The 25436-nt window shown below is 42.2% G+C and overlaps 1 protein-coding gene across 2 annotated transcripts in view; it reads right to left on the bottom strand.

Moving 5' to 3' along the window:
* Nucleotides 1-409: 409 nt before the first annotated feature.
* LOC146798598 (solute carrier family 22 member 6-A-like) overlaps nt 410-25436 on the bottom strand; it is a 536863-nt gene continuing 511836 nt past the window's right edge. For both annotated transcript variants that reach the window (XM_085625904.1, XM_085625905.1), the window contains 2 exons: nt 24504-24704; nt 410-1306 (listed from right to left, as the gene is read on the bottom strand). In XM_085625904.1, coding sequence (XP_085482030.1) covers nt 1222-1306; nt 24504-24704 — 286 coding nt within the window. In that variant the 3' untranslated portion in view covers nt 410-1221. The remainder of the gene's footprint in view (nt 1307-24503; nt 24705-25436) is intronic.

Here is a 25436-nt window from a genome sequence, read left to right as displayed (position 1 = left end):
AGTTTTAGGCAGATACCCTTCGGCCACAGAAATTGCTGTTCATCTTACATCAGCCATCACTCCAGGAATTGCCTTATGCTCCCATGGAAAATTAGAATGAACACTGCCAGTCATTCTAGACAAGCACAGATCATTAGAGAAACAGAATCACAGTCTGGTAACTGTGAATAAAGGAACATTTTTCACTGAGCTGGTCTGACTGTTATCAGATAGACATCTGGAGCTGCAGTCTCTTTATTTATGATGTTACTAAGAAATCCAAACACATTTGTAACACATGCTTTGCAAAAAGATTTTCCTTGCTGAAATGCCTAAAACACACATGCATATTTGTTACACTCAATGATAATCAACAAGGAACCCTGCCACAGCAAGCACTTATACATTAAATAGAATGGAACAGGTAAAATGCCAGCTTAGAAAATTTATTTATTACTTTACATCTGTAGCTTAGATGCAAGGGCATTTCTAATAAAGTGGTTTGGATATTCCAGCACCTAAGTAGGTGTGAAGAAATTGAAGAGGGGCTTTTAATAGTTGTTGTCAAATAGGTTTGTTGGGTGCCCTTCTGTCACAGAACTTGTACAGTATCATAAGTATGTGAAAACCTATACCATGTCCCTCTATTTTCGCTTCCAGATAAATAATTTCCCTCTTGAAGGGATCTCCTCAATTACTTTCCTAACTGGAGGTATAGGCTTATGGGTGGCCAGAAAGGCTTTATACCATTAAGATTACACAGTTAACAATGTATCCAGGCTCAGAAAACACAGCAAACTTCAGGGTCATCTGTAGGTTGATTGAAAGAAGTGAGAAAGTAGCACACATTGTACATAATATGTTGGCAAAATATGGTAGGGGAACTTTTGAGTGACTGATGGGGAAAGTGAATACCAATAGTGGGGAATTAAAAAGTGCCTCTGAATACTATTCTGTAGACACATCAGCCCTATTCTGTGTCTAGAGAATTGTCAACTCATAAACATTATATCTGACTGATCACACATGTAAATCTGGTTCTTTTGCATACACTTGAATTTAGGAATCAGAGGCCAGCCATTTTAAAATAGAGCGAATTTCCATGAAGACATCGTGTGGACTGTAAATATATTGGACATCATCGCAATTCGCTGGCATTGAACTGTTGCAGGCAACCTCTCTGAGGCCTGTCCCCTTCTTAATATATCCTCCTCATTCGAAGAATCTTTTTTTTCATTCTGGTTATCCGGCTGGCTTTGTCTTCTCCATGTCTGTGCTCTTCAGAAGTATTGTTTCTTTTTGTTCCTCATCACTCAATTTGGTTTTACTGTGTATTTAAAAATGATGAAAATGAGAAGAAGGCAAAGATGCAAATGAAATCATATGCAAATGAAATCAAATGATTTGTGATGTAATAAACAACCTCAGCTTAGAGGAACTAAAATATCATGAATATTAAATGGGCAAACATATTTTGTTGCATGTCAGACATCCTAATTTGCCCTATGCTAATTTATTCACGCTTGTCTTTGCTATTTTCTCATAAAATATGGGTGTATGTAAGTATGGATGCTCTTTGTGGACATGTAGCAGTGATCTACAACATTACTGAAAAAATAGCTTAAATAGAGCTTTCATGCGTGGGCATATGGAGGACTTGGCTAGGATGTTTCAATTTTCAGAAGTGTGAATCCCTAGTAAGCAATTTTTAATCTTCATCTAGAGATATGAAGTTCAAAGTGACATTACTTGACATCATAAAAATTACATTAGTAGTAAACGTGATATTCCCTTTATTTGTTACAAATTTTTGATTGTGGATTGATATTTAAGTTTGTGGGATTTGTTCTAATCTCTTAGAGCATAAACCTAGCATAAACCTAGCATAAAAAGTAAGGAGTCATAAAAGGGGCCAACAAGTTGAAAAAATGGGTTTGTGAGGAATCCCTCATTATTAAACACCTGAGCAGTCAAAATCAGTTCCCTTGTTCTGAGTAGGGATATCAGTGTTAATTGTGCATTAACCAATAAGAGATAGGTTTCTTAATGTTGATTTAGCAATGTTTTATGTGTCCTATTTGCTAAATGATAGTCAACTATTTCGTGCTTGCATGCATTCTGTTTCTCTGCTTTGTAATCAAAATGTGTATGTCTTGATGGTCAGTGGAATGACCCTCTGTTGCCTTAGTAGTGTCCATGTCTTCACTTCTGAGGATAACTGTGATCTGATTATTCAGAAAATGTATCAGTTTCCATAACCCTAAACTCATCATATCTGATTATATTACAATACATTGTGCCATTAATGAGATTAGGGGAACATTTACAACACCCCTGTGGGACAATAATGCAGCCAAGTAACTTATATGATGCTCTGAAGGTGCAGTGTGCCTGCCCATATTTTTGATATCTGCGGCTCCTTCGCTATTGTGGAGGAGTGTCTCCCCCTGTCCACAGAGGACAACAAAAAATAAACTGATATTAAAACAGTTTTATTATCATTTTATTTTTCTTCATGGTGGGCGCCGAGCCCTGGGGCCAGGGCCATGATGATGACAGCAGCAGGGAGGCAACAAAAATAATGTCTCAACTGGAGTTTATTAAGAGTAGGACAATTCGAAAAGATAAAAGAGATCACAATTGGGAGGGGAAATAAAGGAAGGGAGCCCACAACGTAAGGGTAAGGTAGAGTGAAATAAATTATAATTGCATAAGTAGTTAAGAAGCACTACAGTATATAATTATACAATGACCATGACACACAAAGTGAGCACTGGGCGTGCTAGTGAAAAGTGGATGGTGCAGTGACATAAAGGTGTGAAAAACAGCGTGAACGGCGATAATAGGTAGGTTTAAGGTGGTCAAAAATGCAAGTTATATACCGTGTTATATGTACAAATTAGTCAGATAAATAGATTGACCACAGTAGCGCCTGAGTTTTAGGCTGGATAGTCGACGGCATTTCAATCTGAATGATTACAGATCATCATCAGGACAATGGTCATTGGTTTGAGGGTAGTGCTCTAGTAAATAGAGTTCAGGGAGGATGTAGGGGATTCAGAGGTAATCAGGATCTGTGAGGCGTCAGTGAAGCTTTGTAAAGTCCAGATTGGACTGTCCAAGAACGAGGTCAGCATAAATAAAGGGACCGGAGAGGGGTCTTGGCTGTGTATCCAGAGACATCCCGGTTAATGGGCGGAAACGATGAATAAAGTCAGGAAGGGATCCGTGAGTCACACTGTGCGAGGGCAAGCGAAAAAGTAAATTGCTGTAGTAGAGGAACGAATCCTCCATGCTGCAGATGGGGCTTGGACGAGTGAAGCGTCCTATGCAACTTGAAGGAGTCACTCAGTTTGTGGCTCCTCTTCAGCCCATTTTAGACACTGAAGTATTTCAGGTGCAAGAGAGCTGGTTCACTGCCAGGGGTCTGGACTCTTTGCCAGCATCAGGATTACTCTCTCCCCCTGGTCTTGCCATGGAGACAGAGTCATAGTCATGCATTTATTTAACTGTGTTCTTTGCTTGTCCCTAGGTGGGGATTATGTTTTGTTAGGCAAAGTGTAGCCTTGTTGCTGTACATGTTCGGGTTTTGGTGACACTACTACCTTGTGCACTCCTGTGATAAGTGATGGTTATAATTTCAGTTCCATTTTTTCTTTTACTTTTGTAAAAATTGTATTTACTCAGGGAGGTTCCCTTGGTTTACTGGCCTTTGAGGATGAGCTTTCTGCTCAAGAGGTTATCTTTAAGAGAGGTGATTTCCTGTTTGGAAGCGCATCTGTTACATGCTTCTTCAAGGCAGTTCAGTATGCAAGTTGCATGAACTATGCCAGGTGTAGGCTCGTGTGTAGTGCCTCTTTGGTCTACTCTTAGGGTTCAGTGCATCAAAAAGTGAAGTATTGCTCTAGCTAAGAGCATAAGCTTACAGTATTTGAATTTTATTTGCTTGCGAGTTCTTCCTTTATTCAAAGGAACAGTGCCTAGTGAAGGCATAAATGTTATCTGAACTGCAGACGTTTCCTATTCCTACTCCAGTTCGTGGAGCTGTGTTTTGGTGGACAAAGGATTTGTATGCAAGGGTTGGGCCATCTTGTCCCAAGGCCGATGTTAATTTGATGTTGTTGTCCCGAATCTTAGGCAATATATCCTGCAGTGTCCGGCTGTATTTGATCTCAAACCAGGGCGCCAATCATCTGTAAAGGTCTGGGAGACACTTTTTTAATATAAGTTTTTCCTTCTTCTCTTGCTATTCTTGATCTGATCGCATTGCCTGTCTTCTGGAAGAATATTTTTATTATTCACTAAATGCCTTAATTTGTGAGGAATCATAACTGTTGTGGACTCCTGTTTCTTCAAGTCCCCCATCTGTGAGACTTATGAAACTAAAGTGGCATATTCTAAGGCACAGGTCATAGCTGGATGAGTACCCATCTTTAAACTAGACCCACCTTTTATGCACTAAGGGCATTGAGCACAGTTTTGCAGTGTACATTGCACAGAGATTGTGGATCCTTAAAAGTTATCAACTTATTTGAGATTTCATTAATTTAACATGATGTGCTCTTTTTCCTATGTCTCTCCTTTTAAATAGCTTTTCTAGTTTTTTCTATTTTCTGTATATATGATTTACCTGTTGATTGTTAAAATGTAGTGCTTGCTGCTACATGTGAGGATATGCCCTTTTTGCAGGTTCTAACCACCACATTTTGCCTTACTGTTACCGAATTTTATGCTGGCTAAATGACTTTGTGATGCACTTGACTACGCTGACCTGGCAAAGTACCAAAAAAGGGAGTAGAGAGGTATCTGGATAGAATCTACCTCCTGAATAACTTTTTATAAACAATGTGATTCTACTCTAAACAAAATAAAGAGTATTTAGGTGCCGATTACGATCCTGGAAAAACCGGGTACGAACCGTCGGTCGGAGCGTTTTCTCCGTCCGACTCGTACCCGGTTGTAAAACTTTACAAACATGGAAGTACGATTCGCACGGAAACACCATTTCCGTACGAATCGTAAAAAACACCGACCGACGAAAATATACATACGAATGTGATCCGGGAATGCTGCGACGTGACGTCAGGACGCATTCAGGCAGCGTTTCACGACCCAGGAAGTACGATTCGGACCCACAGCAGTCCGGACGTCAATATTTTCACGGCACCCAAAAAGTGCCGGATAAGCAAAGTACGGCGCGAAACGACCAGGGTAGGGGGCCCGGTACGCGCCGACCCCCAGCCCCCGTATGTACACGGCGACCCCCCACCCCCGTATGTACGCGGCGAACCCCCCATGTATGTACACCCGTGTACGTTCGTGTCGTACCCCCCCGTGTATGTACACCCGTGAACGTTCGTGTCGTACCCCCGTGTATGTACACCCGTGTACGTTTTGTACCCCCCGTGTATGTACACCCGTGTACGTTCGTGTCGTACCCCCACCCGTTGGGGTACGCACCATACATACACGGGTGGGGGTACGACTCGAACGTACACGGGTGTACATACACGGGGGTATGACACGTACACGGGTGTACATACATGGGGGGTTCGCCGCGTACATACGGGGGCGGGGGGGTTGGCACGTATGTGGGCACATGTCTCCATGGTTGCTATGGGAGTTCGGTGCGGACGGTGTTTTTTCCATACGGTTGTGACTTCGGACGCACGGGATGGATCGTACTTGCGCGGTCGGACTTCACTTTTCACGTTTGTATGGTAAATCATCCGGGGAAGTGTCGGACACATTTTCCGACCCGAGGACGTGTGGGGAATAATTGCCAATGCGATTCGTATGGACTTTTTCCCATGTGAATCGTAGTTGGCAGTTTGTACCGCACTTGTACGATTCGTACGGTAAAAAGACCGGATTCGAGTCATACGGGGAATATTTTTACAGGATCGTAATCGGCACCTTAGTATTTTTTGTTGCTTTGTTTATAGTGATGTGGAATAAGGCGTGTTTAGTGATCCATGAGATGCCATGGAAAGACACTAAGTGTTTTTAAAATACCCCTCACACACTATGAATCCCATAGTGTCATGCTTCATCATAGGGGTCTTCCCGTCCCTCTACGGGGCGGGGCGTGCTACAATCTGCGAATACGGGGAGCACTGTTGTTATGAAAGAATAGGCTATGTGTGGTGAGGGAGTGAGAGGTAGGGTTAGTGAAGATTACAAAAAAATAAATACAGAAATTCCCTTGCTGGTAGAAAAACTACTTTATTTATTTCTCCGGCTAGGAACATTAAAAAAAGGGGATAAAGTGTAGGGGGTGTGTCGTAATGCGATACCCCCTACTGGGTCAACATGTTTCGTAAGCAGTCCCCACTGCTTTACTCATCAGGACCGAATGTGATCCCTACTACACTCAGATTATCAAACTGGTTTATATGTATGTATGTCTATTATTAAAAAAACCAGACCACAAAAAATGTGTTGGTCTGGAGAAAGTTTCTTAGGGGTACATTGATCCCTGTATGCAATAACCGACTTGGTATCTGAAAAGATAAGAAAAGATAATACAGACCACCTTTGGATTGTTTCATTAACACATCACCATACTGTGGAATGTTCTGATTGGATTAAATCTTGTGATATATTTTTCTTGATATATTTTTCTCCATGGCAGCATAGGTTTTAAACCCAGTGAACTACTGCCCATTGATTGCGTGGTGTAATGGCAGATGCCTTTATATATACAACATTAGACAAGAAACAACAAACACACACTTTCATCAAGAGCACTCTGGTTTTGTTGATAAATGTAATCATTCATTCATCCGTATATAGACATACCGGTATATATAAGATCATTATTGGCCGTTAATAGTTGTACACAAAGCATCATTGCGTGAAATCGATTTTGTACATACACTATTTGGTGTGATACACGGGCTTCATGAGCTAGCACTGGAGGGAACGATGCCTCGAATAAACACTGTGGGTAAAGTAGGAAAGCACATAGTGTTAGCTTTAAGCGATCACGCCGTGTCTATTCGGTGGGATCGCTAACAAGTTAGTGCATGGGGTAGGCGTGCCTGGTTTAAAGACTTGGCATAGTCTTACTCACATGATTCAGGATTCTTTCCTTGCCTTTATGTACCTCCATGCTGCTCCGTGGATGGCAATACGCGAGTGAGCGCTGAGTATTTAACTCGTTTGTAAACAGGATGCAACAGGAAAAGGGTTCCTCTCTAATAGACTAGAGCGTGAAGCTCCTTCAAAATGGCTACCTGTTTTGCACCAAAATTGTAGATCTGAAAGACATCACTTACTGATGGAGCGATGTCGGTGAAACTAAAGAAGTGGGGGGGGGACATTGTTATGTATCAATATGTTCGGAACCTGAAAAGATTTTTTCGGTATTTGAAAAAATATATTTCGTGGTATTTGAAAAAATAAATATATTTCCCGGTATTGAGCATAAGATCAAGAAGTCTGAAGACAACGCATTTCCTTAAAGGTGCGGGCGAAACAAAGTGCGAGAAAGACTGTTAACAAAAAATGTTAACAAAAAATGTCTTGGATTATTGAAAGATCGTTCTCTCACTGCCAAGTATAGGACTGGTGACTTGCTGTTTTTATATATATATATATATATATATATATATATATATATATATATATATATATATATATATATATAGATATATGTAAGGGAGAGATGATCATTGTCCCCGTTGAAATATTCAAGAAAGAATTGAATGAAAAAATGGAAAAATGCCTTAGATTATTGAAAGATCGTTCTCTCACTGCCAAATATAGGACCGGTGACTCGCTGGTTTTTTATATTCAAGGGAGAGATGATCATTGTCTCTGGTGAAATATTCAAACATGAGATGAATGAAAGGAAGGTCTTGAAATCATAAAAAATATAAAAAATTAGACATATGTCTTTTGTTTCTCTCGCACCTTTAAGGAAATGCGTTGTCTTCAGATTTCTGGATCTTATGCTCAATACCGGGAAATAAATATATTTATTTTTTCAAATACCGGGAAATAAATTTTTTGAAATACCGAAAAAATCTTTTCAGGTCCCGAACATATTGATACATAACAATGTCCCCCACCCACTTCCTTAGTTTCACCGACATCGCTACATCAGGAATTGATGTCTTTCAGATCTACAATTTTGGCACAAAACAGGTAGCCATTTGAAGGAGCTTCACGCTCTAGTCTATTAGAGAGGAGCCCTTTTCCTGCTGCATCCTGTTTACAAACGAGTTAAATACTCAGCACTCACTCGCGTATTGCCATCCACGGAGCAGCACGGTGGTACATAAAGGCAAGGAAAGAATCCTGAATCATGTGAGTAAGACTATGCCAAGTCTTTAAACCAGGCACGCTTACCCCATGCACTGACTTGTTAGCGATCCCACCGAATAGACACGGCGTGATCGCTTAAAGCTAACACTATGTGCTTTCCTACTTTACCCACAGTGTTTATTTGAGGCATCCTTTGTGTACAACTATTAACGGGCAATAATGATCTGATATATACCGGTATGTCTCTATACGGATGAATGAATGATTACATTTATCAACAAAACCAGAGTGCTCTTGATGAAAGTGTGTGTTTATTGTTTCTTGTCTAATGGTGTATATTTAAAGGCATCTGCCATTATACCACGCAATCAATGGGCAGTAGTTTACTGGGTTTAAAACCTACGCTGCCATGGAGAAAAATATATCAAGAAAAATATATCACGAGATTTAATCCAATCAGAACATTCCACAGTATGGTGATGTGTTAATGAAACAATCCAAAGGTGGTCTGTATTATCTTTTCTTATCTTTTCAGATACCAAGTCGGTTATTGAATACAGGGATCAATGTACCCCTAAGAAACTTTCTCCAGGCCAACACATTTTTTGTGGTCTAGTTTTTTTAATAATAGGCATACATACATATAAACCAGTTTGATAATCTGAGTGTAGTAGGGATCACATTCGGTCCTGATGAGTAAAGCAGTGGGGACTGCTTACGAAACATGTTGACCCAGTAGGGGGTATCGCATTACGACACACCCCCTACACTTTATCCCCTTTTTTAATGTTCCCAGCCGGAGAAATAAATAAAGTAGTTTTTTCTACCAGCCAGGGAATTTTTTTAGTTATTTTTTTGTAATCTTCACTAACCCTACCACTCTCACTCCCTCACCACACATAGCCTATTCTTTCATAACAATGCTCCCCCGTATTCGCAGGTTGTAGCACGCCCCGCCCCGTAGAGGGACTGGAAGACCTCTACGATGAAGCATGATACTATGGGATTCATAGTGTGTGAGGGGTATTTTAAAAAACACTTAATGTCTTTCCATGGCATCTCATGGATCACTAAACACGCCTTATTCCACATCACTATAAGCAAAGCAACAAAAATTCTAAATAATCTTTATGCTGACCTGGCCTCAGTGCATATGCTCTAACCCATAAAAGGTGTATGTTTAATTGGCTTATCCCCAATTGGCATAAGTTAACATATAAGCATGTAGCACTGGGGGTCCCTAGGGCCTGTAAATTAGCAATCCGTCGTATGTAAAACATGGGAGTACATTATCTATTTTTTAACTTTCGTGAACTTCTTTTGATGATGTTTGACAGGCTGCGCTCTTTTTGGGCTGCTTATGGAAGCCTTGCGCTAGATTTTGGCTTCTTTTTAAGGAGGTTTGTGCTTGATTGGTATTTCAGATGGGCAATACAACAGCAGTTGACAGGCAGGAGCACACATGAGAGATGCAGAATGCAGAGAGATTGGTGGCTTCTGAGACACTGAGGAAGAGACTCGTTCATTAGCAAATTGTTGCTTGGTGGCACAGTGCTTTTGGACACTTGAGAGAGTAAATAATACATCAGGGTAATATACAGGAGTTTGCTTAGCTACCTGTGAATAAACACACTTTATAATCATATTTACCAAGCAGAGTGGGTTTCAGAAATAGATGCTTATTGGTCCCCAATCATGAGTGGGCCTTTCAGCCATACTGACATTTAAGTCACCCACCAAGTGTATCTTGGGAATGGTTCTTTTGTTTTTAACATGCTAAGCAGTATTGTAAGTGGGCAAGGTCCTATCTTTATCAAGACATCATTTCTATCCTTGACAGTGCTGTTTAAACAAAAGAAATAAAAAGTGATCTGAGTTACAGGCTTGGAGGCTGTGCCTGACTAAAGTCATTGTGAAGGTGTGCTGAGGAAGGAAGGAGTAGGACCAGTAGGAGAAGAATGATGTCAAGTAGAAGAATAAGGGCTAGAAGGTAGACCACCTGAGTGCTACAATGACCAGAGCAACAAGGAGAAAGTCTAGAAGAACCAGGCCCAGACCGACCTAATCTACAAGAACCCCAGTTACCAATGATAGCGGGGACCAGGAACAAATAGAAGAGGAGCAACAGGGCAAGGAAAGACTGGACTAGAGGTACTAGGAGTTCCAGAGAGAGGGTGAGAAGGATCAGGAGGGCCAGGGGGATGTGGAAAAGAGGGATGTAGAACCACTGGACAAAGCTACAAAGGAACAGAATGACTAGCGGTAGAAAGAACAGAAGGCCATGGACTATAATGATGAGGAGGCCTGAGCGCTGCAACCATGACCAGAGGGAAAAGGACAACCAGGGCAAGAAATAGCATACCCCAATAGGGAGAGCAAAGAGGACCAGCACCATTACCAGGAGACCAATGGAAAGAAGAACCAAAGATAGGAGGTCCAAATCCACAGTAATCAGATAAAGGAGGATCAAGGGGCCAGAAGCAAATTTACCAGGAAGACTAGCAGAACCTGGAGTCCCTAGATTAGAATGATCAGGAGGGATAAAAAGGACCAGGAAATCCTAGGAGGTCCATGAGGGTCAGACTCAGGGGTATCCTAAACCAGGGTGACAAGTACTAAATGAACCAGGGTGAGCTGCAACATGAGTGCTAGAAGGACCAGTGCCAGAAGGATGAGGAAGACAAGGCCCAGGAGTACCATTACAAAGAAGACCATGATAGGGAGGACCAGGAACATATGGACAAGAACAAGATAGAACAGCAAACAAGGACATCAGTAGGATGTGTATGACTACGATGAGGCATGAATATTTGGGAAACCAGAAGGACTAGGGAAACCAAGGCTAGTAGTATCAGCACTAATAGACCCAATACATGAGGACCAGACAAAGGGGAAACAGAACCAAGACTACCAATAATAGGACTATATGGACCAGGAGCAGAAGGATTAGTAACAGGCAAACCAAGAGAGTACATAAACCAGGGGAGGTCATATGAACAAGAATTAGGGTGAGGGGGGGAGGGGGGGAGGGGGGGGGAGATCGTATCTCCCTCCATGCCGATGATGTCCTTATATACATAGCCTCGCCCACGTGGTCCCTTCACGCACTACTAACATTTGCGAGGTGTTCAGGTCGGTGTCGGGGTATGCAATCAATTGGGACAAGTCCGTACTTTATATACTATGTGGCCTGCCTCCAAGACTGCCTAGGGATGTACGCTCCAGATAGTAATGGATAGTTTTAAACACATCGGGATCCACGTGACATCCGACCCGGACGAATTCCTAGCACTTAGCCTGCAGGCACCGCTGCAAAGGCTGAAGCGAGATAGTAAGCATTGGAGAGCGTTGCCACTCACCCTACTGGGTAGAGCAGCACTTTTTAAAATGATGGGCCTACCCAAATTCTTATACACCCTACACAACACGCCCTATCGAGTTCCCGAGTCGTACTTCAGTACAGTAAACTCAGAGGTTGCTACTCTCCTTTGGGATGGCAAACCGGCAAGAGTGGCTACTTGTAAATTAATTAGAAGTTGGTACGATGGGGGAATTGCTCTACCCGACATCCGGGTATTTTACTGGGCCTCACAACTTACAGTTCTCAATCAATGGGTTCACATACCAGACGCTGACCCTGTATACCGCCTGGACAGAGTGGCTCTGGGGACGGGAGGAGTTAATAGGGCACTTTATAACACACGGAAAGCATCTGACCTCATGGAACCGACAACACACACGATTCATGTCTGGCATACAGTAACACGATACCTGGGATGGACAGACAGGCTAACGCAACACACTCAACTATGGGACACAGGCAGACTGGGCACCCTGGGAAAGAGTAAGGGATTCCAAAAATGGGACTTGATGGGGATCTCCCAACTGGGAGACCTCTGGAAAGACGGGAAAGTCATTAGCTTTGCCCACCTGCAGGAGCACTATAAAATGGCTCCTGGTGAACAGTTTCGGTATATGCAGATTAAACATGCGATAGACGCATCCCTTCCAGCAGCGGAAACACTCCCTGAATCATCCCGCTTAGAGGACCGACTGTTAACTGACTATTTAGACAAAAAAGCAACTTCAGTTACCTACAGGAAAATTATTAATAATCAGACAGACCCCCTCGTCCGACTCAGGATGGTATGGCAGGCAGAGATCAGAGATATGGACGACACTGACTGGCAGGATGTGACTGCTTTGCCTAAAGAGGTGGCAGTCTCCACTAGACTGCGGTTGGTACAGCTTAAATTACTACACAGGACCTATTACACACGGACGACATTGCATAAGATAAGAAGAATCCCTGACCCGCACTGTCTGCACCAATGTGGCGAAATAGGTACATTTTATTACACTCTGTGGGAATGCTCACTACTTACACCTTACTGGATGGCAGTGATGGATACTATTACAGAGGTCAGCGAGAAACGAGTCCTGCTCGATCCTAAATGTTGCCTTTTGAATGTATGGGAGCCGACAGACCTTAACCATGCTGAACGTCAGTGGGCAATGACGGGAATGATGATTGCTAAGCGAAATCTAGCACAGAAATAGAGGGCGGCACATGCTCCAACTCTACTCGAGTGGTGTAGGGATATGGATATGGTCATGGCGGTCAAGAAAGCTACATACATTCACCGAGGGTGTCCAAATAAACGGGGAAGAGTATGGGGCAAATGGAATGCCTACAGAGGGAACATATGTACACGTTCTGTATTGGATCATGATTCGGATGATGAGGTATAACACTACTAAGGTTACTGAAGGTATTCTATCTTTGTGTGTAGTATTTTCCGATTGACTGTGTACAACCGTCATGTCGATTGTAAGAAATGTATCTGCAGATTTTGTTTGCTATCTAATAAAAACGTTAAAAAACAAAAAGAATTAGGTTGAGGGGGATGAAAAGGTGAAACAAGAGACCCAGGATCTAAAGCACCAGGCGCAAGAGTACATGGGAATGACAACCAGAATGACCTGGACGTTCTGGACCAGGACGTTCTAAGCCTAGCATGAACCAGAGGTCAAGGAACATCGGAACTAGGCAAGACTAGGATAATCTGTGGTGGGCCAGGACACGTTTTTGCAGAAACATGAGGTCAAGGAGCAGGAGGACTAGGGACAGAAGGATCAGGACCAGAGTGATGAGGACTATGAATATCAAGACCTGGAGTATACTTGCTGGTATTACCCAACGGACCAGTACCAAGGACATCCAGAAGAAAAGAGCATGGAGGATATTGGTAAAATAAGAGGACGATGACCAGGAGGACCGGAAACAAGGCTAAGAGGGGCAAGAAGATCAGGCCCTAGGGAACCAGGACTCAGATTACCAAGTGATGCAGAGCAATCATTACAGGTACCACAGCCGGAGTGAGGAGAATCAGATGTTAGATGGCCAATCAGAATCTGGAAGACCAAGTTGATTGGCCAGTGGTGGCCAGGAGGACCAGGGTTAAAATGTCCAGGCTCAGGAGGACCAGAACAAGGGTAACCTTTATCAAGAGGACCATGATTAACAGCTGCAGTACCAGTAAGACTAAGAAGACAAGGACCAGATCCAAGAGGACCAGGACAACCCAAACCAGAAGGGCAAAAAATAAGAGTGCCAGGAAAGAATAGGCCAGCTGAACCAGGACTTGCGGTACCAGGACTATTATGTTCAGGATGAGGAGAACCAGGAGAAGGTGTCTAGCGCCAAGAGGGCAAGAAAGGAAGATAGCCAGGTGAACAAATACTGGGGCAACTAAGATGGGCCAGGATGGTCCAAAGACAAGGTTTGTGTTAACAAGGACAACAGGACAAGAAAGACCAGGACGACCAGGTCCAAGGAGATCAAGATTAGGATGGCTGGTGGACCACTTCCATGGGAACTAGGCTGAGGAGAATCCAAATTATAACAACCAGAACCAAGAGAATAAGGGGAAATGGGCACATAATATCAAGAAGGACCAGGATTCTGAAAATCAAAAATATGTCAACTGTGGCCAGGAGTGCCAGGGAGGTGAGACCAGGGACACTGAACATTTTCTTTTGCCTAAGACAACCAAGAAACAGTTGACTAGTTTGTAGGTACTAAGCCTGGGTGGAGCTCACAGAGTTACCAAAAAACTCCACCAAAGTCCGCGGAGTTCCACGAGCAGGCAGAGTATTACATTCCCAAAAAAACCTGTCAGAGAACATAACTTTACATGACTTTTGACAACAAAAATCAACCCAATGCACCTTTATACCAAAAGGCGCCGCAAACGGGCAAGAAATCGCAGAATGAAGGTAACGTTGAAAATAATACGCGTGTATATCAGGCTGCGAGAAAGCATTTGGCAGACGATACCCTTAGACGCATAAATGCCTATAACTGTTAAGACACGGAACGTAAAGGCAAAATGTACCTTGGCAAATGCTGCCACGTCTACAACTCCCTGTGTAGTCAAAGATGAGGGCTTAGAGAAATGCGTTGAGTTGTTCTCAGCATTAGTGGGATGGTAGTACAGGAGAGACGAAAACGGATCTGACTCTCTCGCATGCGAATCAAACTACATTTCCCACAAAACTTAGTGTTTGGGTAGGCGTTGTGTCAAGGGATGATGTTGACACTTCCTGTGTCCAGGAAGGAATAAAGTGGAGGAAATCTGCAGGACTGGTACAGATTATTCCTTTGACTATGCCGCAATGAGGAAACGCTAAGCACATTGTGGATTGGTGCGGTAAGGGTGTCGATGACACCACAAAGTGTTTTGTTCGTTTTATTTGTTTTTCTTTGTTGTTTTGTTTTTTTTCTTCAATTTTGTGAAGCACACCAATTGTGTAAGTGGTGTATGGAGAAATACACCTTGATAAAGATATACTGCTGTTGATTTCCCACGGAGGGAATCACAAATTATTTTTTCATGGTTAGGAACCTTTGTATACCACAAAAACCTGCACGGAGGTCATTTTGAAAGACTTACCTATTGTTTATCAAGCACTTATTGCTGATTTAGTAATTTTGTATGCCCAATGCTAACCCACGAAGCTCATGGAATAGAGTATGCTTATGGACATACAAGTTATTATTTTCAAAGACTGCTTTGTGTATTAGTGCACTATGTAAAATAATGTGCATTATTGAATCACTGCTTATAGAATGTTTTCTTTGGACATATTTTAACAGGGGTACCTAGAGATCTGTTGTTTGGGTTCTTCCCCCTTGTAAAGTTAGGCTTGCAGGATTATAGGTGGGTAATTATTATGTCTGAAAATAATCAAGGTTAATGGCAAGTAAATGCTTAGGTGGAAATTTTCTTGTTCTATTTTCAGAACATATGTTTGGAACACACACTCTGAGTCAGGAGAGGTTGTAAAGAAGGGCATGAGGAATTCTAATTGTTTTTCTTAAACCAGCAAAGTCAAGTTGTTATTTTCTTTACAGGTAGTAATGAGTATCCACATACATAATTCCACAAGAAAGAAGTGTTTACCTTAAAAGGTTGATTTATGTCTATCTTCTCCTTCCTTTCAGAACTTCTTCCACTCTGTCACCTTCCTTCCCTTCCCTCACTTGACCACATCAATCTTCTGTGCTATCATAGCATTCAGAATTGAGGGTGTTGAGAAGTGGATCCCATCTGAGCAACAAACCAATCCTGAGAGGTTACCAATCAAGTGCTTGATAATAACCATATATGATTTAAAATATGCAAGTAGATTTCCCCGTATAAAAATCACAATACTTTAGCAATCTCTGCACAAGAATGCCGCCCTGGGTTTTGCATTGAGAGCTGGCACACGCTGCTCTTCTGTTTGCTAAATGGCACCATGTGTGTTTGTACACCGGAAGCTCCCACTCAATATTTGTGCACGGGAGGATTTCATTTTGTTAACCAAGCCTGCTGCAAGAAACCGCCGTTCATAAACTGGCATACGAATCCTGTTTCATTCATAAAGTACAATAGCCAGGAAGGTCTAGCAAACCATATTCTTCTATTTGCTATGCTGCCGTGTACTATGCACAAATCCATCAAAACCCAACTTTTGCAGTAAGTTACTATCTTTTAGCCCCAACCGCACTCCCGCTCACCCTTCCCTCAATACAATCAAAGCTATTTGCCAAGGCACCCAGTGATGGGGAGCAAAGTACCACATAAAAATTCGACTTGACCACTGTGTGCATTGATCTATGAGTTGATTCAGAATAAAACAAGTTGCTGCCTTGTTTTGAGTGACTACAGTGCATAACGCAAAGGTCCCCAGCTGTATTAAGTAAACTGTATGATTATGGTTGTCACCGGAGCTTACATTTTGGCAGCGGTGCAGGAGGCCGGCTCGCGAAGTTGTACTGGATTGTTGCAAGGGCAAGCATTATGTTTCAGACCACTATGGAGTTGTATTGCAAAAACATAACAAACGGACCTAAGTGGAATAATTAATTCAACTGTGGGGTCTTTCTTTAAAAGGAAATCTGGCATCCCGCAATTATTTAGAATAAATCATATTTAAAAAGGAAATCTGACTGCAGTACCTATTGTGCAAGGCTAAACTTTGCACTCTTCAAAGAGCAGTGAGAGCGACATGTCTGAGATTGGAAACTAATTGAGCATTACTAAGCGGTAGATGCAATGAGATCTGCTTATATTTGCAGGATAAAAATACATTTCCTTGCAGTCGGTTGAATTCCTTGTGTTTGTCAGAATATACCCGAGATTGCTTACGCAGTGCCCTATATAAGTTGGCATTTGCAGCCCCATTTTCTGTTCAGGCGCCATTTTGAATCATGATCGAAACTCATTCTTTGTTGTTTCTGAGAAAAGCTTCTGTTCAGTTTCGTGTTTGAAATATTAGGTTTTGCTTCGGTAATGAATAGACTGTTCATATTAGTGAATACGTTTCTCACTAGATAGAGGCCCTCTCCCACTTGTCTGGTGGCAGGCGCACCAATGACCTTTGACTGTGCTAGGTTGCGTGAGATACAAGGACTGAAACCTATTTTTTTGTAGTTTGCTGTCCAGCTGCATCTGCCTGGAAAATTCCACGGTGGGCGTGCCTTCGCCTGGGTATGAAATGCACATAATGTATCTCTATGCTTGTGGAATTCAGTTCCCTCAGTACCACTCTTCGAGACTGTTCAGACGGGGCTCCACTCTGAGAGCATCTGAATAAAAGAATTATTGGTACGTTCCCCACTGTTCTTCCGACTCTTCATTTGGTACGGAAGGCTGAGAGGTGGTCTGAAGAGACCCGGGTAGCCCCGAGCGGGTCACTTCCTAATGTTCAAGGAAGCATATGGAAGCCTGCGTGAAAGCATGAGTGTCAGGCATTATTGTGAGTGTGACCGAATGGAAAAGGAAGATTCAATAGCCAACTTTGGGGGATAAAATGTACTTTTGAGTTGAATACAAAAAGACTTTGCTGTTGATAGTCATTTTGATGTTGTATTGCTATTATTTCTTTCTGTGAAGATCATAACGTAGACTGTACAGCGCTCCATAAATACAATAGAATTGATTTTTAAATGGTGATTTGTGAATATATAAAACACTGCCAACATTACATATTTAAGTCAGTGCTGGCTGCAGTTGAATGCCCTACCTGCGGTGGCCGCTGCCATGGTGCTGCTTGGGTCCCTTCGCCTTGGATCCTGGGCTCTGCTCAAAAGACAAGCTCTGCCTCTTCAGACCAAAGAGAGTCAAATGAAATATCCAAAAGAAAGTATGAAATCAGTTCTATGTTGGCCGGAATTGGAGAATGATCAAACCCCAGGGCAAGAGCGCTGACACCTGCAGCCTCCTGTGGCCTGCTTTCCAGTGCCAAGAATGCTTTCCACCCGAGATGTAGCACATGAATGGGGAGCGCATTGGAAAATGTCCCTGCGCGCCGATCCACAACTCTTAGAAGAATGAAAGCGGAGTCTACGCCTGTAGGATTTGGTCATGTTAATTGTATATTGAATACAGATTCCTACAGCACACGCATTAACCTCCTGGTCTACCACATGTGTTTCCTCTGCCGACAGTTGTTTCAGCCTGGTCTATTGAGGTGGAATCAACAAACAAACAGTAAAGTGGACTGCAGTGCACACTAGCTTGATAATCAGCACCGAGCAGCGCTGAACTGACTAACTGAGGCAAGAAAAACACCAATAACGTGACAAAGCAAGCTCAGACAAGCACCACCCATAAAATAATGTGTTTCAATATTAAATGTAGGGATGGTAAACTATGCTCCACTGGTGGATATTTCCCTGATCTTTGGGATCCAAGCAAAGCATGGCGTGGCAAAACTTCACAAACTCTACAGGTGGAGAGAAGTTCACCACCCAGGCCTAGTCAGGAGGACCTTGAGTACCAGGAACAGGTAGACCATTTTGAAGAGGAAAAGAAGGGTCCGGGATATCAGGACCGGACAGGTTTGTCAGGCCCAGGAGGACCAGATCAAGGGAGACCATGATCAGTTGGTGTAGATAGAAGCATGGGGTCGAGGAGGAGAAGGATCAGCAGCAGATCCTGTAAAATTAGAAAGATTAGGAGGAGGAGGATTACAGTCAACAGGACCAGGAGACCAGAAGAGGTGGAAGAAGGAAGACGATGGGGTCAGTACTGAGGATACCAGGAGGAACAGAGCCATGAGGACCAGGACCAGAGCAATGAGGATTAGAAGGATCAGCATCAATAGGACCAGGAACATGCTTAGGAGTGCCAGGGGGATCTAGACCATAGGACCTGGGTTTAGAGTACCACATTGAGTAGAAAGACCAGGACCTTGAGGGTAGCAGGACCATGGTGTGGAAGATCAGAAGGACCAGAACAGCAAGAGCCAGGAAGATTAAGGGACCTGGGCCTGGATGTCCATGAGGACCAGCACCAAAATAACAGGGCTCAGAAGGATGCAGATAAAGCTTACCTGGACTAACAGGGCTTAGACCATATGGTTCAATTCCAGAAGGATCATAAGAAAAGGCACTTGGCCTGGAGGACCAGGATTATCTAAACCTAGAAGTCAAGGGCTAAGAATGAAAAGCTTAAAAGGACTAGCTCATGAGAAGCCAGGTGGACGGAAGGGAACAGCAGGACCATGAACTAATATATAAGGAATAGATTGAGCAGTGTGAGAAAGATCAGAATGACCAAGTCGAGAGCACAAGAGTCAAGAGGATCAGAAAAAAAGCACTAAGAGAATGGGGCCTTGAAGGACCAGGAGGACCATAATCAAGAGGATTAGTCATGCCAAGAGCCACAAAAGGAGGACCAGAAACAAAAGCATCAAACCTAGTGGGAACGAAATTATGGAAAGAACAAAGATTGTTAGGATCAAGAATAGAAAGAACAATTAGGCAAAACAGAATCCATAGGGACATCGTTTTTCGTTCCTCCATCATGAGATTGGAATAAATCAATGATACTGTGTTGGTGACTTTATGGGGTCCTATACAATTGTTTCTATTTTGATAGTGTCATCTGATATTTAGGGTGACATTATGTCACTGGGATACAATATTTGCAGTTCTGGTCTTTACTTTTACAAATCATTGTTTTCAGGTTTTGAATTCTGATATATTTAATTGAGCTGAAGCAGAATTAATAATTGCATAATACACCAATCCGCTGCAGAAAAGATGGGTTCTGATGACACAGAGCCGATTGGTAATTCTATTTCAGGCCCTGGTATATACCCATGACTTTGTGAGTAAGAGCGAGTACTTAGCTGTACAAGAGGAAACAGCTTCAACTAGTTTTGTAAAGTTTATAATCAACTTTATCACTAGTTATCACTGCAGATAAACTAAAAGGATTAGGATGATGTGTTAGGCAAACCAGTATGAGCTTAAGGAAGACCAGCAGAATAGGACCTGTAGAATCAGAAGGAGATGGCCTGGCAACCAGAGCCAATAGGACAAGAGCAAAGAGTACCAGGGCAAGGAGGACCAGATGGACCACAGCCAGAGGGAAAAAGAAGGTCAAGTCACAGAGGCAGAGGAGTACAGGGCCTGGCAGACCAGGTCAAGGAGGAACAGAACAAGAAGGAAAAGGAGAACAAGGACTAGAAGGGCCATGATTACAAGAGCAAGGGAGAATAAGCCAGGTGGCTAAGAAAAGGAAGGCCAGAACAAGGAGGATCAAGACTGAGTGGACAAGTTAGTGCAGAAACAGATGACAATGAGCAAGAGACCAGGGCCAAGAATATTCAGAAAAAGCTTGAGGCGGGCCAAGAGAACTGTTCAAGTCAGGAGCAGGTGGTCTATGGCCATTGAGGCCAGGGAACAGATGAGGAGGATTTAGTTGGGCTAGAAGGATCAGAATTAGCAGTGCCCGTAACAGGGCTAGGAGGACCATTGAGGTCACAACCAAAGTGGCCTGGACAAGACGTATCAAGTAGAGGAGGAGAATTAGGTAGTAGGGTATCAGGAACAGGCTGATGAAGATCAGGGGAACTAGGACGACCTGAGCCAAAATAAACAGGCCCAGCCCAAGAGGACCTAGTAGTGAGAACCAGGCCCTGTGGACATACCTAGAAGACAGTGGTACTGGTGAACCTCACCCTGATCCTGCTGGTTGGCTGGATTCTTGTCTACCTAAACTGGTTGTTCTGACACAAGACTCAAACTTGACATAGGGGTCTAAATTTGGATGAGTGAAAAGGAGTATGGTCTGTGAACAATAGTAGAAAGGGTTTGAGAAACAAATGGCTGAAGTCAGCAAAAATGGTTAACCGCTAACAAATGGGGTTAAAGGGCTATGGAACTCAGCAAAGGGGAGCTCAGGATCATAAGAAGGCTCAGATGAGCAGAAGAGGTGGTAAGGGAGTTTCTAGATAGATCATTTCAGATGCCTCAAGGAGGGATTCTAAGTAACAAAGAGATCTGATTGCCAGCTGTGATAGCACTGGGAACAAAGACCAGCAGTGATAAATTCGGCACCAGACCGGTGGTCTGTGAAACTCCAGGGGCTAGATTAAGAGTGGTGGAGATACATATGTAGTGGAAGTGTTTGGACGGCCAGCAGTGAGGAAATGAGTGTTAAACCAGTCAAGTAGTCTCTGTGACGCCCAGATCTTTCAGTTGCCATTCCATGTGTGTGTATGTGCAATGGATATGTAGCAAGTGTGTAGACTGTGTGGACGATGAAAGTCTAAGTACATGGACAAGTGGGATGCACTTTGAATGATGCGATGGAGAGGACATACAGCTTCCGTAGACAGTGGAAGTGGCTTGACTGCACCCCTGTGGCTGGTGGATAGCGACTCAGACATTGAAGTGAGGGAAGATGGATAAAATGCTTCCAACAGAAATTCTGTGAGGCCTTGTTAGCATTGGTTCTTCTTGAGTGACGATGTAGGGCTGATGTTAGGAATAAAGGGCAGGTCAGAGATTTCTATTGTTAAAAGAGACAACATTTCTATGCAGGGATGCCCTTTAATCTATGCCTTATGACTGTTCAGGAAGGCTGATGACAGTAAAGGGTTGATATCTCACGCTTTATTGTGTGCTTGTTTTAGATACCTCTGCTTGGTACCAGCACGTTTGCTACTCCTGTGAGAACGATCACCTAGCACACAGCCTATGTATGAGCCACAGCCAGAAAATTACATTTAAAAGAGAATCACCCCAAATCACTTCTGAAACCTCATTAGTGGATTACCATCTTTTGTCTGGAAAATTAGTATAATAGTGGAAATTTGAAATGATCGATCCGTATGCCACAAGAATGGACGTAACAAAATGTCTTTGCTTATTCAGTGTCTATCACTAATATTGTAAGAAATAAAAGTCAATGATTACAAAAACTCTGTGAGTTTCTTTTCTTCTGTGTCTTTGATTCCTATAATTCTTTCCCTGATTTACTGTATAATATTCATTCATATTTCATTGACATTCACTTCAATTAATTATAGTCCTATTCCTTTTCTCGTGGCACCTTGATGGATTACTTTCTTTGGTGGCCCAACAGATATGGGTTCGTCGGAGAACTGACTTTACACAGTCCACCATATTTTGTGTAAAACCTGCCTGTAAGGCACAGGGGGAAAAAACTGTTGACCTCAACATCCTGGGAGAAAACTCACAGCATTAGAGGTATTTAGTTTTGTTTGTCTTTCAAAAGCAAACTCCCACTTTGGGAGTTCGTTTTTTTAAACAAAAATACATTTGAAAGGTTTGCTGGCTAGCCACCATGTTTGTCAAACTTTTACTGTATAGACAGACAGTTCCTTCAATGTAGAGATTTGTCCACAGTCCAGGCAGAATTAACTCCACCCCCCAAACTCTAAATCAGGGCCATAGTTTTTCATCCTTCCAAAATGAGATTAGAATGAAGTCTCTCAATTATTCTCTGTTGGTGACTTCCTAAGTGGACTTATACAATTGCTTGTATTTTGATAATGTAAGCTTAAATATCAGATGTAAGTATGTCACTGGGATACAACAACATTTCCAGCTCTGGCCTTTGCTTTTACAAATCATTGTTTTCAGGTGTTTTAGGCTGATGTATGTAATTGAACTGCACCAGAAATAATAACTCCATAATACAATGATTTACTTCACAAAAGATCTGATTTAACAGCATGGACCCTTTTGGTGATTTTGTTTCTGGGCCAGGGACATTCCCATGACTTTGTGAGCAAGAGAAAGCACATAGCTGTGGAAGAGAAGTGGCTTCAAATATTTTTGTAAAGTTTCTAATCATTTGTATCACTAGCAACCTCTGCAGGCAAAACTAAAAGGATTAGGATCATGTGTTAATCATTTATTTATTTGTAGAGCGCAACTAATAGCCAAAGGCCCATAGGCGTCATGAGACAGCGTCATAAAGAGACCCCCAAGTCGATGAGTGTCGGCTAATGGTGTAATCACATTGCATTCTGTGCCATGTCTGTCAAAATAACTTGGAAACATTCAAACATTTGGAACCTTTAGATTTCTATGTATGGATGGGAGTAATTTGCTGTAGTGTAGTTATGTGAAATTCCCTCAAAATTAATTGGGTTTACTACAGCAGCATAACCCAGCATTTAGATCCTAGGATGCATTTTGCGATAAGAATCAGCAACAGAACAGGAATAGCACCAGGCAGTAGCCACTCACGCTCATTAAGTTTGTTGTTCCCGTGCATCTGCTGGAGGGTTTTTAAATCAAATTACTCTTAATTTCATGAGCAGGCGTGGTTGCCTAATTTTTGTTTATAATTTTGCATCACAAGAGTAATTCAGAGTTACCAAAATTACTCCAGCATAAAATATTTGCACAGGATTACCTAGAAGTTAGTGCTTGCATCTAATCCAGCTTTAGCAACAATGTTCTCATATCACAAAATCACAGGGTTGTTGCCCACAGAAGCGCTCATCATTGTGTACTTGTTTTTTGGATGGCTGACGGACAAACAATTTGGAATTTACACAATTTACCTGGCATCTGGCTAAATAGTAAAGTTTTTCTGCTATTTTCAAGGCAAGGCCACCGGCCAAATAATAAATATTTCTACGGTTTAGCCAGAGGCCAAGTAAATAGCAGAAATTAGTCACTAAATACCCAGCGACTGGCTAAATAGCCACTATCTAAATTTAAACCCGGATCTTATGGGAAGAGGGTTTTATCTGGTGATATTCTGAGTAGGTCTTCCAAATCTGTCTAAATATTCTGCATCCTATTTCAGGTGGTCAGGCTTACTAAATAGCTAAGCCCAGCTGTGTGAAAAATTCCTATTCAACATAGTTTAAATACAAGACTTTCTCAGAATAGTAAATATTGGAGTATCTCTCTCTGTTTTAATATGTGAGAGGTACTCATCTTTCTCTCAGTGATTGTGTTTCAAGGTCAGCGTGATCCCCTCCATCTCAATGTAAGTGTACGCCTCTCTAGTCAGTGAACAGCTAATTTTCTACTCTGTATATTTATATGTTTGCGTGAGATAGCTATGTTTCTCTAACTATGAATGTTTCTGTGATTTGTAAGTGATGTATTTCTTGTCTCTGTTATTAGTGGCTTGTTTTGGCAATCTTCCATATTACTCACCATTTATTACCCAGATATAAACTTCTGTTGCCTCTGAGTTAAGGTTGGGGCCTTTGTTTTGCAGTTTAGCTCTCTGGAGACAAGTGTTAAACTATCAATTAAAAAATCTTTCATCTGACTATATATTAAATGGTTTATGATGTTTTCAGTGTTTTTGTAATACCCAGTGTAAATGAAAGGAAAATGCAAAAAATAAATAATCAGAACTCAGCATATGTAGCACAGTTTAACTCAAAAAGAAAGCAAACATCACCATCCTACATACCTCTCCATGTCTTCTATTGTGTCTGGCAGCGGAAGGTTGAGTGTTTCCGGCAGGAAGTAAGCTCCAATCCCAGAAAGAAAAGCAGCACCCCCATAGATCATCAAAGGCAGGAACCGGAAGTAATCACTGGTCATCTGCACAAGAGGAGCCACAATGCTGCCCACACGGGCAACGGTGCTACTGAATCCCATCCCAGTTTGCCTGAAATGGGATATAAAGAAAAAAGATCTGAGAGAAGAGCTGCAGTCATCCAGATGGTGTGTCTGTATAGTTTTACCTGTAATCACTCAATAAACAAGCATTGGCACAATCAATAGGTTTTGAATTTGCATAATCTATTGGCTTTGTCAATACTGCCACGTCATAGTGCTTTTTTTGTCTGAGCTGTGAACATGAAAAAAAATATATTGACAAAGCAAATAGATTTCACATAGGTGCATTCTATTGGCTTTGCCAATGCTTGTTTCTAACTCTACCGAGTGGCCTCTGTGTAGAGGACCCACTGTCAGAGTGCATGCCACGTCATATAAGCAGGCTTTTAACTCCCCTGTCTGTGTATACAACAGTCCAGAGCCCATCTGCTTCCTGCAGAGGCCATGTATGATGGGTTGGCTTAAAGTGGATGAGACAACATTGTGCAGAGTAAGCTAGAGCCATAAAACAGAAACAATCTCCAAATAATGCTTATGGCTACAAGCTGACTCAATTTTCAACTATTAACCCTGGTAACTCCATTTACGGCGAAGTGCAAATCGGTCAGCAAGAATGTAAACATGTGGGTAGCTTTGAATCGGGCAAGGACCGCACCTAGAGGACTTTGCTGGATCCGGAACTTCCTCGAAACAATGCAAGATTACAGGTAAAAAACGTAAATGTTTTTAAATTAATCACTACCTAGTTTGTTTTTGGTGACTAATGCATTTCCTTAGAAAT

Source organism: Triturus cristatus, chromosome 9 (assembly GCF_964204655.1).
Source record: "Triturus cristatus chromosome 9, aTriCri1.1, whole genome shotgun sequence".
Taxonomy (NCBI): domain Eukaryota; kingdom Metazoa; phylum Chordata; class Amphibia; order Caudata; family Salamandridae; genus Triturus; species Triturus cristatus.
Note: the sequence above shows the minus strand (reverse complement) of the source record. Positions and strands in the feature narration are given on the sequence as shown.